The sequence below is a fragment of the Aspergillus niger genome (genome assembly GCF_000002855.4).
Source record: "Aspergillus niger supercontig An07".
In the NCBI taxonomy this organism is placed as follows: domain Eukaryota; kingdom Fungi; phylum Ascomycota; class Eurotiomycetes; order Eurotiales; family Aspergillaceae; genus Aspergillus; species Aspergillus niger.
The window spans coordinates 2,033,514-2,051,303 of record NT_166523.1 but is presented as its reverse complement, the minus strand read 5'-3'; the positions used below and the strand labels follow the sequence as shown (position 1 = coordinate 2,051,303).

Sequence of the window (17,790 nt, the reverse complement as noted above, 5' to 3'; positions counted from 1 at the left end):
GGAATGGGTTGACCATCGTCGATTCTGGAGGCTCGCCCGGCTCGTCGTTGGTTTGCCGGCCCTCTTCGGGGCCAAGTTGCGTGCCGGATTCCATCTGCTCGACTTGTTCGATTTCGCGCGCCCACATCTTGCGCTCGGCCCGAGTCCGGAAGGCCTCCATAAGGAGGTCCTCTTTCGGCTTGAACAGGAGGTCGAGCAGCTCGTTGAATCCTTGCTGGGTGACTTGATACAGAATCTCTTTGCCGACATCTCTTTCGACCTCTGGAATCTCGAACCCGCCCCATCGCTCGCCTACCAGGATGCTGCGAGATGAGGTTGACGGGTTGGAGCGCACGTCGTAATCATCGGTGAGATCGTCTTGGAACCGCACCTTGGAGGAGGAGCGAGATCGGGGAGATGGTGGGTGAGAATCGGGCTGAGGCTCGTCGACATCATCTTCGTCCTCATCCTCGCTCAGGCCATCCACGTCCATATCGCTGCGATAACCGGGCGGAGCAGTTGCGCCGTCTTCTTCATCAGTATAGAACCGTCTGCGCTGCCAGCGGTTGTGAATGCCAGTGCTGCGAGTCACGTTAACCCGGATTCGGTCCTGAGCGCACATTCTGTTGTAGACCGCGGTACCGACACGGGCTCGATCGGCTGGGTCAGTGATATCGTTCAAAGGCACATGATATCCAAGCGCGTTCACAATATCGTAGTCGCGGACATGCTCCGGCGGAGGCCACCTGTCGCTGGCACCGGAAGAGTTGGAGGCATCGTCGGGAATATTACTACCATCGTCACCGTTGACTTCTCTTCTAGTGTTGCTTCCTGAAGTATGTGCCACGCCAGATCCGGACGGAGTCGCCAGGCGAGCCGCAGTTGGGAACATGGGTCGCACGCTGCCGTATTGGCTTCGCACTGCAGCGTCTCCCACAACCGAGTGTCGATCTGCGGTATCCGCGCGGTCTGATCGTACGATCCCTTCGTTGTCCACAAGTTCCATGTCGCCGTCCTGATTCATACGCTTACCCTCCCCGGTCCTCGAGGCTTCCCCGGAGGGAATGCTGCCAGGAAAGGCCGAGCTGATCGGTTGACTTCCCAATACAACATCCCGAGCACCGCCCTCCAGAAAGTCGTCTTCCATACCTGCCACCATGTCTCGAGTGAGCTCCCTACTAAGCGCATAGTAGGCCCGGAAAACCCGTAGGAAGTCCTTCCGCTCGATGTAGCCGTCGCCATCAATGTCGTAGCCACGGAATACGCGCCGTAGCCGCTCATCATTGCTCTTATTGTTGAGACTGGCAATACCTTTCAGGAACTCCTCGAACCCAATTAGACCATCGCCGTTGGTATCGTAGAAGGCAAACATGCGGTCGTATATCAGACTAGGGGGCGGTGGCCGGATGGATGTGTTCGGTACAAAACACCGGTCAAACGTCTTTCTATCAATGGCCATGTAGAGCTTGTTTGGATCTTCTTCCCACTCATGGTTGGCCAAGCAGCGGAACTGGTCCCAAAGCGCATCCAATTCGGTATTTTCGAAGCTCGTCTCCTTCATGAGGCGCTTGGCCAAAGACCGGGATAAGCTGCGCGGCAGCATGGTAGGCTTCCCAGGGTACCAGACCGGCTGAGACTGTCGAGGGTTGCCTAGGAATGGCGCCGGTATCCGGACCTTGTAGAACAGGTGTGTCTTGATGTGCACTCCCATCGCTTCGCACGTTTCACACAGATCGTAATCGATGCAGTTTGCGCATCTGTACCGAATACCCTGAATGGGCATGGCGCCGCAGCTATTGCACGTCACGCCGCGATGAATATACCCGTCCCGTCTGGCCTGGTCCTCAGCAATATGATACAACAGGTTAAGCAGATTCTGTCCTTCTCTCGTTGGCGAGGAGTCGTTATTCCCGTCCCTCCACGAGAACACACTCTGATCATCCACCACCGTCTCCCCGCCATCCATATTCGGCACCGGCGGCGACTCTTCGGGAAAGGTCGATGTCGACAAAGTGACCCGCTCGCCGTTCTGTCGCCGCCGCCGTAACTCCTCTCCGTAGTTATTGTCTGCATTGAATCGCATCAAGGCCCTCTCGATTCCGGCCTGCGAGATCCCCCGCCGCTGGAGCTCTACCATTAAGTATTCCCATTCTGGACAGCCTTCTTGTATGAAATGTGTGGGTGGAAAGTCCAGTGCCAAGAAAGATTCCAGAAAAGTGTCTTCCATCATTTCGCGCATCCGCTCCGCATGAGCTTGGGGAACCCCCACTTCCTCCATGAGCTGGTCCCGGGTTGCGAGCAAAGACGGGAGCAGGCCACTTTCCACGCGCCTTCCATCTTCTGTCTCGATGCGAAATGTTCCGTAAACTCCATTCTGGCGCTCCAGTTGCTCCAGGTGCGCGATAGCTCGCGTCGACGGGGTGTCGTCAACGGGATGGTCACTGGCGTTGCTGGCTTCGCTTCTCCGTCGCCGGCGACGGACGGCTCTGCGGCGTCGGAGGGAAGTCCGGAAAGTCGACGGAGGAGAGGAGATGATGTAGTTGTGGATGTAGACGATCGCGTAGGCGGCGGCCACCCCGGAGAGCAGGTAGAGAATCGGGCGGTATCGTGACAGCGCCAGCCGTGGGCGGGTGTCCGACATGGCGGGCGACAAAGGAATGTGACGGTTAGGCCGATAGGATCATTCTTGTGGAATTTCCCTAGGAGTTGCCGGTGGAACTCGGGAGCTGCAGGTGCTGTTGACTTCAAAACCGCGACAGAGTGACTTCGAGGCTGACAGTTTGGGGGTTCCGGGGAAAGTTGGCGGAGCTGCGCAAGCCTAAAAGATCAAGTCCCATCACCGCCTTCCACTGTACGGACTCAACACTACTTCTGCTCACTTCTTACTCGGCGTTGATTTTTCTTCCGATTGAGAATACATCTTGTGACAGACTTCGTTACGTTTAGCTGATTCTAGCGAGAGCACCTGAAAGTTCTCATATTTGCTGACTCAACATGCTATGCCTGGCAATTGAATCCATTCGTAGTAAGAGCTGCGCTAACGTGCATCTGTCAGCATAGCACAATGAAACAGCCATGGATGTATCTTGTTTTGCGGTTAATTCTAAGGGATTGTAATACGAATATTCCCTCATGCAAGCGATGTGACGATAGATTCATTTTTGTTCAAGCTATGATAGTAGATACACCCGAGAACTCATGCATATGTACAACAAACAAAATCCCCAACATCGGTCTAGTATTAGACGTTTCAATGCTTCCTTTACCCAAATCCATTGTCATATGAACCTCGCTTTATCACTGGGTCAAATGATGCCATCTAAGTCATCATATGTATCTCCAACATCTCTTTTGAAATATCCAACAATGGCGCATACAGCCATTATGCAAGTATATAGGTACCCACTCACCAGGATGCAAGTAAACAGCCCCGCAAGCCCATCATCATCTACCCAAGGCCTCTCACCACCAACAGCCAGAGTCCAACCCTAACATATACATAACCTACCTCGACAACTTCCTCTCCCTGATAAAGAAACTACTAAGCAACGCACAAAACACAACTCCGACCAAGAACGCGAACCCCCTATTCGTGGCCCAGCCATAACAGCTACGCACAATCTTCCCAGTAGTCGGATCCAGCGTCTTAATGAAGTCAAGACTTTGACGGACGCCGTCGACGATCTTATCGATGTCTTTGCTGTCACGGAGGGCAAAGTGCAGGCGTTCGCGAAGGAGTTGCTGAACAACTGTTGAGGAGAGGGAGAGGCCGATGACGGAGCCGAGGGAGCGGAAGAGGTAGGAGCAGGCTGTGACGACAGCTTGGTCTTCCGGTGTGGAATTGGAGACTATTAGGGTGAGGTTAGTGAGTCGGGTTGCGGGGTTGGTTGAAAATGAAGATGGGAAGAGGCTTACTGAGACTGATCAAGGTAGAGGTCACGCCGATGCCGTTTCCGAAGGCGCAGGCGACCATGCCTAGTACTAGGATGGTGGTGTTCTCGGTGACCGCGCCAGAGGCCAAGAAGATGGTGGTAAGGCCTATCGTGAGGCCGGTGTAGGCGGCAATGGTGAGCCAGTAGAATTTGCCCGTCCATTTCATGATGTAGCCGGCGAAGAGGGAGCCGCTGACGCCGGAGATAATGCTGGGGAGAAGGCGCACGCCAGCAACGGTGGCGGAGACGCCGTCTACGGCTTGGAAGAAGAGAGGAATGTAGAATAGGGCGGCGAGCCAGCCGCCGAAACTGAAGAAATTACATGCGTATGCGGCGAAGAAGGTCCGGTTGAAAATGATATGGCCGGGGGCGAAGGGTTCGGCCGCGTAGAAGACCTCTATGATGATGAAGAGGGCGAAGAGAGCCGTGGAGACGCTCAGAGAAACGATGGTAATCGGCATTGTCCAGGAGACATTGCTGCCACGGTCCAGACCAAGGAGGAAGCCAAAGACTGCACCGACAAGGACAATGGCGCCGGGGAAGTCGATGCGGCGCAGTTTCGTTTTCCAGTGGCTGTCTTCCTGGGCGGGGAGGTCGAGCATGACAGTCACGGCGATGAAGGCGAGAATGCAGAGGGGGACTTGAGCGATGAAAGCCCTGGGTTATGTCAGAGAGTGGCCGGAAACGAGAGGTTATTGAAGGGGGCATACCATCGCCAGCCGATGAAGTCGGATAAGATACCACCTGCATAATCGGTTAGAGGGGGTTCAAACTGTCGGTATCGATCGAGCGTACCAAGAGGGGCACCTATGCCGGAGCCCGTCGCATAGATGATATTGATCACTCCCTGCCAAACGCCCCGGTCTCGGAGGGGAACAATATCGCTCATCAGGATACTCACGACGGTGGTCATACCGCCGCCACCGATACCTTGGAAAACCTGACCACATCGTTAATTACATCTTCGAAGCGAAGAAAACAGATCAACGTACGCGTGCAGCGATGAGCTGATCAATGTTCTGCGCAAGACCGCAGAACAAGCAACCGATGCCGAAGATGGCATATGCGAATAAGAGACATGCTTTGCGACCGAAGATGTCACTCAATTTGCCGTACAGCGGCTGAAACGACGTCAGGGTCAGAAAGTAGGAGGTGGCGATCCAGCTGGTCAGATTGAGGGCCTCCAAGTCACTGCCGATCTGCCCATAACTGGCCATAATGATGGTCTGGTCGGCTGCGGAGAGGAATACCTGGGCGGCATGTTAGTATTACCGAGGAATTTCCGATGCGCAACAAGATGGGGAATCACATACTCCCAAAGAGATAGCCGGAATGATATACCTCAGGCCCTTCCCCGCCTCGGAAGCATCCTTGGCTTGCTCCCCCTGGGGCGGCACAGTCTGCTCGCCAGACTCGACATCCTGACGGCCAATGTTGGGGATAGCCCCCGTGGTAGAGACATTGCTTTGGGGACCCAGCAACGGAGAGGTCTCGGAAGGAATCCTTTTTGGAGACATGGTGGGGGAAAGGCTCTAGAAAAGGGCAATCTCCATTACCAGGGGGGCCAGGGAGTCGACACAAAAGTCGAGAAGGTGGAGAAGGAGGAGGAGGGGAGGATAAAGCAAGGGAAGAGTCACCGATTGACAGAGGAAGAAGGACGAATAAGTAATACTCACTAAAAGGACTCACTAACTAGACTTCCACTAGTTGGGGATGATGGGCCCCTGCACTCTTGTCACGTGGAGATAAGCCTACTATTTTCCCCACTTGCGGAATTGCCGTCAGAGTCCGTCTTGATTGGCTTCATCGGCAACACAACTGCCAATTCTCGCTCGGCCGAGGCTGGACATTCGAGGGATCACCATCATCAACGTTTTTACAAGCATGAACCAGCGTAGGTGAGTGAGTCACTGTAGGGTTGTTGATTATGACTCATCCGGAGAGGCTTGCTAATAAGACGCAGTGGAGAGATTCCTCGATACGGAGACGGGTCCGCCCGCCGCGATGGCGATGGACTGTTCTCGGATATCGCAATCGCAACTCTATCGTGGGCTATCTTTTCCGATCCGGCCGCGATCCGGCCGCGTACGTGATGCGAACTACGCATTCTCGTGACGATGCCAGTAATAACTTGGCTTATTTGTTACACTTCACTCTTGCTGGAAAGTAAACTAAACTTCGACAACGCAATGCCAGACACCAAAAGACACAAACATGGATATGGTTATGGTCCACTCCCATACACTAAGGATATCTTCAACGACGAACAAAGACAGCGGCATGAGAATCTCTTAGAACACCCCAAAACAGTGCCAGTATAGCACGCATCACACCCAGCTCTCGTAATCATAAACGCTCTATCTCGTTACGCTACCTGCATGCAATAATACTTGAAACTCATGCTGCCGCAGCAGCCGGGATGGGTACCGGCCCACCGGGCGAGTCGGGGAAGCGCGCGGTCAGCACCTCAACACCGTCCTCCGTAACCAAAAGAGTGTGCTCAAACTGGGCGGAGATGCCACCATCGGCTGTGGAGCTGGTCCAGTCGTCGGGCCAGGTACGATCGCGGTGGGTGCCCTGGTTGATCATAGGCTCGATCGTGAAGCACATACCGGGCTTGGCAACACCAACGGCCTTGTTCTTCGCGTAGTGAGGAACGTTAGGAGCGCAGTGGAACAGCTGGTTGATGCCGTGACCGCAGTAGCTCTTGACCACACTACAGTCCCGGGACTTGGCGTGCTTCTCAATGACATTGCCAGGGTCGCGGAACAGCATGCCCGGCTTCACCAGCTCAATGGACTTGTCCAAGCACTCACGTGCCGTCTCCACCACGCGCACCGCATCAGGGTTGGCCTTGGCCTTGTCACCGACATAGTAGGTCTCGTTGATGTCTCCGTGGAAACCGTTGTGGTACAGCGTAACGTCAATGTTGACAATGTCGCCGTCCTCGAGGGGGCGCTGATCGGGGATACCGTGGCAGATAATCTCGTTGATGGACGTGCAGACCGACTTGGGGAAGTTGTAGTAGTTGAGGGGGGAGGGGTACGACTGTAACCAATCGCATCAGCACCAAACCAAGCCACCATTAAACATCAGAACCACTCACTTCACGCTCGAGACAAGCCTTGTGAACCACCTCATCAATGTAATCGGTCGTAACACCGGGCTTCAACTCCCGGGCAGCGATATCCAAGACCTCACGGGCAAGGCGGCACACCTTGCGCATGCCCTCCTGTTCCTCCTTACTCAGGATCTTGATGTTGTTGCGGCCGACGAACTTCTGCTCGGAACGAGGAATGCCATCCTTGGCGTAGTCGGGGTGGGGGATGGTCTTGGGGACGGTTCGCGGAGCCGACAGCGGGTAGACAGGGCGCAGGTTGCCGGCGAACTGGAACGCGGGGAAGGGGTTGTACAAGCCGGTTGCTGGATCTGGTTCAGAAACTACCTTAGGAGTGAAGAGGTTGGCCAGGAAATTACTCTTCTTGTGAATAGTCTTGTGTTCGCTCTGCATCGGACCGGTTAGCATTCGCAGATCACCGTGAAAAGCGTTCAAACCCACGTGAGCCTGATGGGTCACGTAAGGTAGCCTACCCAACTCCGTTTGAAACAGTCCTGCGAGCAGAAGAAGCTGTCCGTGCCTGCCTTGAGGCATGTCGGACACTGCAACGTGCCTGCGTTCTTGTCACAGTCCACCCCCATGCATTTCCGCGTTGCGACTTCCGCCATTTTAGAACGAGCGATTTCGCGAGTATAAGAGAATCAGGTAAATGTCTGCTAGGAGAGGAAAAAATAAAGGAAAACGTTCGCCGGAGGAATTATAAGTTGAGCTAGAAGGGAAAAAATGGGACAATCCCCCGCGGATGGGCCTGGCGTGGCGTGGCGCTTATCCGCCCGGCCAATTCCAGGCACTTCATTCCCGCATTAGGTTAGTGTGGTCTATCTACCCTTAGCCTAATTTAGACTAGTGTATCCGGTCTTACCCTAAAGTAAGCGCCAACAGGCGCGCGTAACCGGCGTCAAGGGTCCCAAATGGAATATGCTCGTTGGTCAATCAGCCCCGGATGCTTATCGGCGAGAGCGGCTAGAACGAACTCCTGTTGGCCGTAAAAATGTTCCACAGACCCACCGCCATATGGAAGAAGAAAGGAATGCGTGTGACGCAGCTGTCAGTTGTCTTTGCAATATCAGATAAAGCTCGGCCGATCTGCAGTTGTTTATACTACGCAGACTTGGAAACATCCTCAAGAATCAGAAATTCACATAAAGTGATCAGGTAGACTCTCGATCACGGACTCCGGTCAACATGGCGGAACCATCTGCTGGACGACAAAAAGTGGTCATCGTGGGTGCTGGCCCGGTGGGGTCCCTGGCGGCTCTCTACGCTGCTGCTAGAGGTGACGATGTTGAAATGTACGAGCTTCGCGGAGGTTAGTCGCTATAAGCTGCCAGGCTATTCTGGAAATCTTGATCCCCTTGTCATCAGACAGGTTTTGATGACTCTATCATCATCTACCCCGCATCATCCTGATGACTCGATCTACTATCATGAATGGGGCCATTCTCACACTACATGTTGATTTGCAGATCTGCGTGATCCAAACACCATTCCTCTGAACTTCACCAAGTCCATCAACCTCGCCCTGTCTGAACGGGGTATCACCGCCATGCGGCAGGCCAATCGAGAGGAACTCATCGACCGCGTCCTCGCCGACGCCATCCCCATGCACGGACGTATGATTCACGGCCGAAGCGACGGCAAGCTCTGGGAAGCTGCACAAACCTATGACGTCCACGGCCGGGTATGCCTTCACACCTCTCACTTACTCCCAAATAGTGATAAACCTCATCTAACTCGCTCTTAGGCCATCAATGCCGTCGACCGCGGCACTCTCAACAATGCCCTCCTGGATGAATTGTCGCGCACGCCAAACGTCAAGATGTTCTTCAACCACAAGCTCACCGGTGCCGACTTCCGCACCAACCGTGCCTGGCTCGAACGCCGCACCCCAGGCACCGCTTCCACTCCGGAATCAGTGACCGAGATTGAAATTACCTTCGACTACCTCATCGGTGCTGACGGCGCCCACTCCGCCTCCCGCTATCACATGATGAAGTTCGCCCGAGTAGACTATCAGCAAGAATACATCGACGCGCTTTGGTGCGAATTCCGCATTCCTCCGTCCCCGGAAACAGGAGACTTCCAGATCTCTCCCAACCATCTACACATCTGGCCGGGCAAGGAATTCATGTTCATTGCGCTCCCTTCAGCTGATAAATCCTTCACGTGCACGTTATTCGCACCAGCCTGGCACTATGAGAAACTGGAAAAGAGCTCACCGCAAGATCTGGTGACCTCCTTCGATTACAACTTTCCCGGCGTGTGTCCCAACCTGATTACGCCTGAAGCTCTGGCCGAGCAATTCACCGAGAACCCTCATCTCCCTCTCATCAGTCTGAAATGTAAACCACACCACTTCGGCTCCAGTGTAGTAATAGTCGGCGATGCCGCGCACGCCGTCCTGCCATTCTATGGACAGGGACTGAACGCCGGTCTTGAGGATATTCCTGTTCTCTTTTCTTTCATGGACCAGTATGGCGTGTATGATGATTCCATCAGTCCCACCCCTGAAGCCCGCGCCTCTGCCCGTGCCGCAGCATTGCAAGCATACACCAACCAACGCACAGCCGATACATGGGCGATCAATGACCTGTCTAAGCAAAATTATCTTGAGATGCGCTGGGGCGTCAAGAGTCCGGTTTATAAGCTGCGCAAGATGGTGGAGGAGACGTTGGATCATTATGTGCCGAGTCTGGGATGGCAGACACAGTATTCTCGGGTGAGTTTCAGTAATCAGAGGTATTCCGAGGTGATCGCGTCTGTGAAGAGACAGGGGAAGTTGCTAGGTGTCGCTGGGCTGAGCTCGGTACTGGTGTCGGTGATGATTGGAGCTGGGGTGTTGATGAGGTGGCCGGAGAGGTTGTCATTGGGAGCTGTGTGGAGGACAGTGTTTGGAAGAAATTGAGGGAATTGTAAGTATTTCTCTTTTCTGAGATTGTTGTTATGCGTTATAAAACAGCGTGTGTAAGTATAGTTGATGTTTTTGCCGCAAGTCCCTGCTTCATGCAATCATAGAATGACGCCAAAAGCACGTAAATAAAATACTATCAGCTTGACTGATTAGATAGTGTCATATGAACCTTGTCCTCCAATCTTTGATTATGATCAAATTCACTTCAAAACACAGTTACCAACCCCACACCTTCATCTCCCAAAATGACCCACTAAGCCAGCTTCCATACGAGCTCCTCTGCCTAATCATCGACTACACAGCAGACTGGATCACCTCGTAAGTCTCATACGGATCTCCCTACCACTACACAGCCTCTTCACCACCCCATCAACTCCCAGCACCTCACTAAAGACACAGTCACGAGGATCAGCACGAACATCATCAAAAGCCCACCCCGAAGCCATCCGCCTCGTCGAAACTGTCCTCGAAAACATACCCCATCATGTCCCTTCAACTCCGCCGCCACTTCCGCATAATCACCAAACTACGCCAGTTCTCTTCACAACCAGCTGTCAGTAGCACCATTTGTTTCACTACACTTCTAACAGGAAGAGACGATTCCTCCCCCTCCTCATATCTACTACCAACCCACACCACCGTACGAGCTGCACGATGTGGGACCTTCTTCATGGTTCGAGGAGTATCGCGTTTACCGTACGTTGTGGTATCTACAGTTGAGACATGAGGTAGTATGTGTCGGTTAGAAGCTGGGGATGTTCATTAAGACTGAACTTAAACGTATGAGGGATGATTATATGGGCTTAGATGATGATGATGTGGCGGTGTTGATGTGGATTGATGTCGCTGAGGGCGAGATACGTACTGATCTTGAGTTGTTGGAAGGGTTGGTTGGGATTTGGGGGTTTGTGGAGGGGTGGATTGTATACAATAGTACTAGGGAAGGGGGAGGGGGAGAGGGAATGGCGTGAGTACTAGTAGATGGGGGTGATGGGGTAGGTTGGTACTATTTAGTGGAACCAAAATAGTAGAAGATTCATGAGATAGGTTGGGTGAGCCTGCTGCTAGTGCATTGGATTGATGGTAACAGCTACAGCTCGAATGAAGATACTAAGTATGGTTATATGTGTTCGGTTGGGAGGAACTGAGTAAACCAAGTTAAAGGTACTAGTACTTCATGACCTAGGAATCCATTTCATGACACGAGGATGATGTGATTAGATAAGAATTGATGGGTATCCATTCCAGTAACCATATTAAGATATTTTGGTAGTTTGGATATGTTAGTACGATTGAAAGAAGATACTCCTAGAACATTGTGCTCTAGTGTAACAGTTAGTACAGTTATGTGACAGACCTGACTAATTGACACATACTAACTACTAAATACTTATTAGGCTAGGAAAGTTACTCCAGACTGAAGGCCAGTGACCGTTGGCTGCTCTTAAAATTCACTCCGGGCTAACGCATTTCTTTCTCTGTTGTCCCACTCTCGTGGCCTACCGGTGAGCTTCAAGCATCAATGTGCCGATGCTTCAAGCAGACGGAGATTCTCCCAGTTTTCGCGGTTTTTTCTTTGGTAACGTTGTATTGCATACGTTTTGGAGAGAGCTGTCAAATGGCACGCCAAGTATGATGGGCTCTTTGGAGGAGATTATGGTTAGCGTTGTATCTGGTTCGTTAGTGATGGTAGTAAGAGAGATAGCTGCTTGGCAGATGCAAGACTATCTTGACTGAGGTATAGGTTGCTGGAGCAGCACTAGGGGTAATTTGGACCCCTATACCCAGGAGTCCCCTTCTGGTCCATCTTTCCTCTCTGGACAAACATGGGGTTGGCAGACTAGTACTGATCCTGTCGCCTCATTTCTTTCCGCCTCGATTTCCTCCACAAACGCTTTTATGGCTCTATGGTGTGAAAATAACACTGTAATCCCGCTTCATAGAGTCCAGAAAGTACTTGTATATGTCCCTGATAAAGACACAAAGTCTGGCTGCTGACAACGCTTTATCAGTGCTAGTGGACAATTCAAATGTGGACCAAGCACTGAGCCAGCGTAGATTTTCAAAGTATTCGGCCTGAAATGCCAACAGAACGCAACAAACATGACATTCCAACAGCCATGTAACCTCTAGATCAACGAAAGTTGACCGCAATGCAAAAACAAATAGCCACCCACATCAGCCAATCTAGGCTGTACAACATGATATTGAATGAGAAACATAATGAATAGACAAATCTTCAACCCAAACCAAGGCATAAGGTTCAAAACATATAACGGAACCGAAAGTATAATCTAAAGCCGAAAGGTAATCTGATGTTGGAAATCCAAACAACATAGAAAATGAGACAAATAAACCCGAGTAACACACGAGAAACCTCCATAACGGCATAAAAGAAGCCCTAATATCACCATGGCATACTTCATCATCGTCCAATCAAAGGGGATCTATAGAACCAAATTTGTTTAAATTCTCGGCAGGTCATAGCCTGAGATCATCGAATCGGCCAATCCGGTAATACTGGGGAATCCAAATCCAGGGGCCATATGTGGGACGCTTGGACAAAAGTCAATCCATCCGTAAGGGTAAGGCAAAGGTCCGCAGTTCCGCTTAAACAATGGACGGGTAATCCGGATATTCCACGGGCACTGTGTTTGTTCTCCTTGGGAAGTCTCCTTCCTGGGAACGACCGTCCAGAGGGTGCGGAGGGGGTAAACCACAAAAACAGGAGCATGGCGGTATTCTGCGCTTGGTCCATGGGAAGGCAGGATCGTGTGGCCATAACTCAAATCATCATCATAATTTAGGCAAAGGCTGGCAACCACCCTAGTTCATGGGCTGGCAAATTTCACTCGACGGCTGCGTCGATCATGGATGCGTTTTTCTGTATCAAGATAGAGGCGGTCAAGGAATTCCATGGCATTAGCATCCTTAAGGATCTTGGCCACCTGTGTGCCAGCTGAGATAAGCTGAAGGACATTCCGATCATCCTTGATGGGCCGAGACTGATGCTTGGCTGCATGTCTCATCTCCAGGGAATTTTCCAGCACGGTCACTAACTGCTTGATCTGGCCATTATACAACACCCGGGCTGGGATGCGACGCTTGGTCGCCAGTCTCTTTAGGAGATATACCCACTCGGTCCACTCGCGGTCAGAAGGAACTCTCACCGGCCTCTTGTCCGGTTCCAGTGGAATCGGAAATTGATACTTTGCAACAAAGTCAAATGCGCACTGTGACAGTCGGTCATTTACTGACGTCAGAATTTGATCTTGCTCTGAGACATCAAGATTAGTAGGTAGATGAGGCAAATCCCTCCCTTGGGCTGCTATGACCCGCGGTGACGGAGGGTCTAGCAACTGGTGGGGTCCGTCAAACTCGTCGCGATTAGACGGCCGTCTTTGCGAGTGATACCGAGTAGCGCCTTTAGGCTTCTCCGTTGCGCGTCGGCTGTTTCTTTCAATCAGGTACTCCGACGTCTCGTAAGGTCTGACTAGGTCGTAATCACGCCTGAGCGACTCCGCTGGGAGGCGAGCAGGGTGGTCCCACTCTGGGTAGAGAGCTGTGGGGCGTGGCAAGGCACCTCCTGCAGACACGGGAATTGTTCCCAATGCATGTGAGGTCACTGGAAGTCCGCTGTATGGCATGGCGAAGTCCGATGAAACTGGCTTGTTGGGCTTGACAGGAACCTGAGTATCTATAGGTCCACGCTCAATATGCGGAGGGGAGAACCTTCTAGCGCTAAGAATGAGTAACATGAGAGTCTCAGCATGATAGATTCTGCAAAGGAAGGAAGCAAAGTCGATACAAGATAGTGACAAGGTACCTTGGATGGTAGATCACGGGCGCCTCGCCCGAAGTCCCGTATACGGACGGTTGTTGGGGCATGATGCCACTGTATAAGGTGAGCTTCCCCCGACGACACCACCAAGAGGAGTTTAACGAGAATATTGCGTTGGGGCTAACCTGTGGCGGGACCACGAATCATCACTGCTGATGGAATGTGTGCAGGAGCCGCTGCTCCCGGATGCTCTTGAGAAGTAACTGAGGCCTGAAGACATTGCGATCAATGAGGGTGAAAGGACCGTGGACATGAGGCTGATGATTTATATAGAAGAATGAACGGGTATACACGATGGCGAGGTATCCTCAGCCTGTTCAGTCCAGACCTTTCAGAATGGTGCCTGACAGCGAGTAGAACGGGGCGTTTATTATAGTAAAGTAGCAGATAATGTGGGCAAAAAAAATAAAATAAGAGGGTGGACGGTCCACGGCACCAGATAAGCTTTTAATTTCAAAGGCCGCGTGAGATATGGCAAGCCGGAAGGGATATGAAGAACTCCACTATAAGTGGCAAGAGGACTGGTTTGCTCAAGGCCGGGCTCCGCTCATGTCAGGGAGCAAGCGCGTGCCGGAAGACACCTCGTACTATACGGAAAACAACAAATCCATCTTGCTTTCAGGGCCAATCGAGTCAGGTCTCCATTGTGCCTCGCCGACAGGGTTGAGGGGGATCGATTGAGCCAGAGAGGTCCGGGAGAACAAGGGACGATGAAAAGCAATAAGATAGTCCGCCGGCGCAGCAGCCAGACAATAATTCCCGGAGCTAGACGCCCTGCCAGTCTTCCGTGCAATCAGTGGAGCTGCACCAGGCATACTGGGGTACATAGCCATGGATGGACCCGGCAGTAAATCGCAGCGAGACTCCACCAGCGGGACATGGCCAACTTCTGTATGCTGATCTTGCCCTCAATCACGCATGTCAGGAAAGGGAATGAGGAGTCGAAGGATCCGGTGCTGCATAGGGTTTTGGGCAGCAACCGCCAGACTCGGCAGGGAACTTGCGTCCGCTGGGCATAAGGACGAGACCATTACATACTATTCACGGCCTTGGCCCAATTGCCAGTCAGTCCATTTGTTGATGGAACAGTGCGGGTAAGGGGCTTTTTTTGGGAGGGGGGAAGTTAATGGGAATAAAGTTACTGGGCACCGTGTCAATGGTCCCATGCTCTCCACCCACATCGACTGGGCCTTGGTTGGGATCCAATTGTGGACAGGGACGAAGAAGAGAACAAGACCAAGGACGATGATGAAGCGGAGGTTGCAGTGGAAAAGAGAAGCAAACTGCGAATCACGGGGCGGACGGCGGGGACAGGCCTGGGTGCCTGAGTCCACTGGTCGAGGGCCAAAATAGACCCGATCTTCGTTTCCCCATCGGGATTCTGCTACCGCATCTACCGTCATTATTTACTCCACTCCAGATCGTTCTTTTGGCTATGCGCATATCGTTGTACTCAATGGTGCTGGTGAACCGCGCGATAATCTGGCGCTTGTACGGTCATCTCAAGCTCCAACTGGTAGGCATCTAGCCCTTGTCTATCTACGGATCCACCCCCACTGTCGAGGACGAGCTACTCACATTTGTTCTACGGCTGCCTATTCTGGAGGGAAGGACCCAGTTCAACCCAACTACCACAGAAATTTTGTGTATATATTGTGAAGTGGATCGGGGGCACGCACCATGGTCAAGGACGGATGGCGGCCTAAAATCGAGAATCCACAGGGCGGGGAGCTTCAGGTTCCGGGCCTGAAATGTCACTGTCCCTCGATGAGTTGGGCACACATAGCTGCATGATCTGTCGCCCAAACTCAGGGCGTCCGTATCAGCCAATACTCCTTTCCCGACGCTGACTCGATGGAACTACTTCTTCGTACGAGGTCTCTGACATGCAAACAGCATTCGAACGAATGGTGGACTATGAACAATGAAACTTACCACCCCGATCTACTGAGGGGATCCTTGGCTATTTGCCCATATCTCGGGTACATTAAGTGACCCCATCTGGGCAAATAATGTACCGAGGCAAATAGGGGGAAACCTTGGACAGGAAGAATCCAGAAGACAGAGCAACCAGGGTCTCCTCTCATGGATCAAACCGATTACTCGATTAGATTGATCCAGCACAAGCTGTGAGACATTGCCGGGTTGCGTATGGCGTACATCATTGCGACCCAACGGAAAGTCGCTGAGGTAACCTCCCCAGTAAAGAGTGTGGATGATTCGTGGCGTCTGATATTGCTTCGAAGCTCACCCGATATTATCTCGGCAGACACAAACGCCTGGGGTGTCCTACCCTACCCACCGTGGTTTCACAATCCTACCAGACCATGCCTCCTTCGTCTTGACCAGCATTCCTGCTAGTTATGCCGTTGGTAAATCGACGATAGATTAATGGGTCATGGTGATCTCAAGTCAAGATCCGGACAGCCCGGAGATAACATCGCTGGCTCAATCCAAGCCCACTGCGCATCGGACTTGGTTCAAATTCTATGACTAACTTTTAGAAAGACTGACATCCTACCATTGCACGGTTAGGTGTTGGCAATGGCAGCAGTGTCCACGCACCAACAGGAAAGTATAAACTGAGAATCGCCATTGAATCGGCTACTAAACGGGGATTGTAGGAGTCCTAACAGGAACAACATATTCCGTACTCGTCAATATTGCATGCCGAACCTGTTGCTTATATCAGCGCCGCCACGACAGCTGAGCCATGCGTAAGGCAGCTTCATTACCCCATACCACTAATTCGATGAACCGCCAAAGCGAGACAACCGCCGCAAAAGAGACCATGGAAAGGAGCTCACATGCACATGGATAACAGAACATTGTCAGCAGACACTACTAGATGCAATCAGCACGATCTACTGGATCGGGCAGGTCGGTGTAAAGACGCTGCAGCATACCATGATAATCGGACGGTCTGATTCAAGGTGCTCGCAAGCGGAGCAGTATGCCGTCGGACACTACCGGGTGGTTCTGTATGTTGATAGATGACCTGGCCTGCTGCAACTTGTTGAGAGCATCAGAGTAGTTTGTAGAGGGGTCGATCCTTGTAGACTTGCACCGTCGAAACCTTGCCTGGATACGAGAAGGTCGTCCCAAGTCAATCACCGAGTTTTAATCCCGGTGGCTTGGCTTGTCGTTGAGTCGTTGAGTTATATTTAAATGGAAATCCCAGTAAACAAAAGGCCATACTAGCAAGATGAACATCACATGCAACTAGATCCACCACCTACAATGGCCATCAGCAGTCCATAGTCACTAGTAGCCGGCACCAAAAGATAAGAAAAACAGGCCTTCAAAATGGTAAATCGTACATGAAGTCACCTAGTTACTATACAAGGTATCCATCCCAAAGTCGCGACATAAAACATACAAAGCATGGGATGAGACACAGCTCGACTGACCAAACTCCGCTATAAATGCAAAACCACAAGAATCAAAAGTAATCCATCTATCTTCCAGCCTCCCCGGTGTAGGTTCTTAGCGAACACGGCACAAGACCAACCCACCCAGCTTCTTCTCCACACATTCCCTAGCTTCCAAGATACCCCGGTCCGTAGAGATATACAAGCTCTCTCCAGGCGAGCGAATACCCTCAACAGTGTTATCCCGCTCACCGCGGATTACCCGACGCAGACCAGCCACATCAATCGTCACTCGTCGTGTCGGCTTGCTGACCAGGCTCAACTTGCCCAGCACGGGCTCGCTCTGCCAGTACTTCAGGCCAAGCCAGAGTCGTCGGGTAGCGATGTTGCTTTGAGTCAGGGGTTCGATACCTTCGACCTCATCGATGGGGTTCGGGTTGCCGAGGATAGGGTGTACAGGGGGAGGAGTCGGGCCTCCGCGGACGACGGAGGAGATGTAGCCGTCGTTTTGGAGCGCGAGGGCGAGTTTCAGGTGGAGCTTGGAATGGGGAATGGAGGTGAGGCCTAGACGGGCCTTGCAGGCATTGTTCAGGTGCGAGCAGACGTGGGCGAGGTTGACGAGAGACATTTTGAGAGGA

At 52.1% G+C, this 17,790-nt stretch overlaps 8 protein-coding genes across 8 annotated transcripts; 2 read left to right on the top strand and 6 right to left on the bottom strand.

The window, feature by feature from the left end:
• Position 1: 1 nt before the first annotated feature.
• Positions 2-2,620, bottom strand: An07g09140 (uncharacterized protein; the record flags this gene model as incomplete). The annotated part of the gene is made up of 1 exon (XM_001391951.3): positions 2-2,620. A coding segment is annotated over one exon (2,619 nt), but the record flags the coding sequence as incomplete, so codon positions are not given.
• Positions 2,621-3,483: 863 nt separating this feature from the next.
• On the bottom strand, positions 3,484-5,428 carry An07g09130 (uncharacterized protein; the record flags this gene model as incomplete). The annotated part of the gene is made up of 6 exons (XM_001391950.3): positions 3,484-3,827; positions 3,895-4,568; positions 4,622-4,655; positions 4,707-4,851; positions 4,904-5,161; positions 5,225-5,428. The coding sequence occupies 6 exons, from the start codon at positions 5,426-5,428 to the stop codon at positions 3,484-3,486; spliced, it is 1,659 nt and encodes a 552-aa protein (XP_001391987.1).
• An 880-nt stretch (positions 5,429-6,308) lies between these two features.
• Positions 6,309-7,637, bottom strand: An07g09120 (uncharacterized protein; the record flags this gene model as incomplete). Its single annotated transcript, XM_001391949.3, has 4 exons — positions 6,309-6,959; positions 7,018-7,334; positions 7,389-7,416; positions 7,503-7,637. 4 exons carry the CDS (start codon positions 7,635-7,637, stop codon positions 6,309-6,311), a joined length of 1,131 nt encoding a protein of 376 aa, XP_001391986.1.
• A 577-nt stretch (positions 7,638-8,214) lies between these two features.
• An07g09110 (uncharacterized protein) lies at positions 8,215-9,934 on the top strand (the record flags this gene model as incomplete). Its single annotated transcript, XM_001391948.1, has 3 exons — positions 8,215-8,338; positions 8,496-8,710; positions 8,774-9,934. The coding sequence occupies 3 exons, from the start codon at positions 8,215-8,217 to the stop codon at positions 9,932-9,934; spliced, it is 1,500 nt and encodes a 499-aa protein (XP_001391985.1).
• A 196-nt stretch (positions 9,935-10,130) lies between these two features.
• An07g09100 (hypothetical protein) lies at positions 10,131-11,361 on the top strand (the record flags this gene model as incomplete). Its single annotated transcript, XM_059748689.1, has 6 exons — positions 10,131-10,258; positions 10,340-10,493; positions 10,531-10,636; positions 10,748-10,907; positions 11,214-11,274; positions 11,338-11,361. The coding sequence occupies 6 exons, from the start codon at positions 10,131-10,133 to the stop codon at positions 11,359-11,361; spliced, it is 633 nt and encodes a 210-aa protein (XP_059603831.1).
• A 1,410-nt stretch (positions 11,362-12,771) lies between these two features.
• On the bottom strand, positions 12,772-14,001 carry An07g09090 (uncharacterized protein; the record flags this gene model as incomplete). The annotated part of the gene is made up of 3 exons (XM_001391946.3): positions 12,772-13,681; positions 13,767-13,835; positions 13,907-14,001. The coding sequence occupies 3 exons, from the start codon at positions 13,999-14,001 to the stop codon at positions 12,772-12,774; spliced, it is 1,074 nt and encodes a 357-aa protein (XP_001391983.3).
• Positions 14,002-14,689: 688 nt separating this feature from the next.
• Positions 14,690-15,184, bottom strand: An07g09080 (hypothetical protein; the record flags this gene model as incomplete). Its single annotated transcript, XM_059748688.1, has 3 exons — positions 14,690-14,790; positions 14,820-14,883; positions 14,924-15,184. 3 exons carry the CDS (start codon positions 15,182-15,184, stop codon positions 14,690-14,692), a joined length of 426 nt encoding a protein of 141 aa, XP_059603830.1.
• A 1,819-nt stretch (positions 15,185-17,003) lies between these two features.
• Positions 17,004-17,780, bottom strand: An07g09070 (uncharacterized protein; the record flags this gene model as incomplete). The annotated part of the gene is made up of 3 exons (XM_001391944.3): positions 17,004-17,016; positions 17,161-17,200; positions 17,297-17,780. 3 exons carry the CDS (start codon positions 17,778-17,780, stop codon positions 17,004-17,006), a joined length of 537 nt encoding a protein of 178 aa, XP_001391981.3.
• Positions 17,781-17,790: the final 10 nt, after the last annotated feature.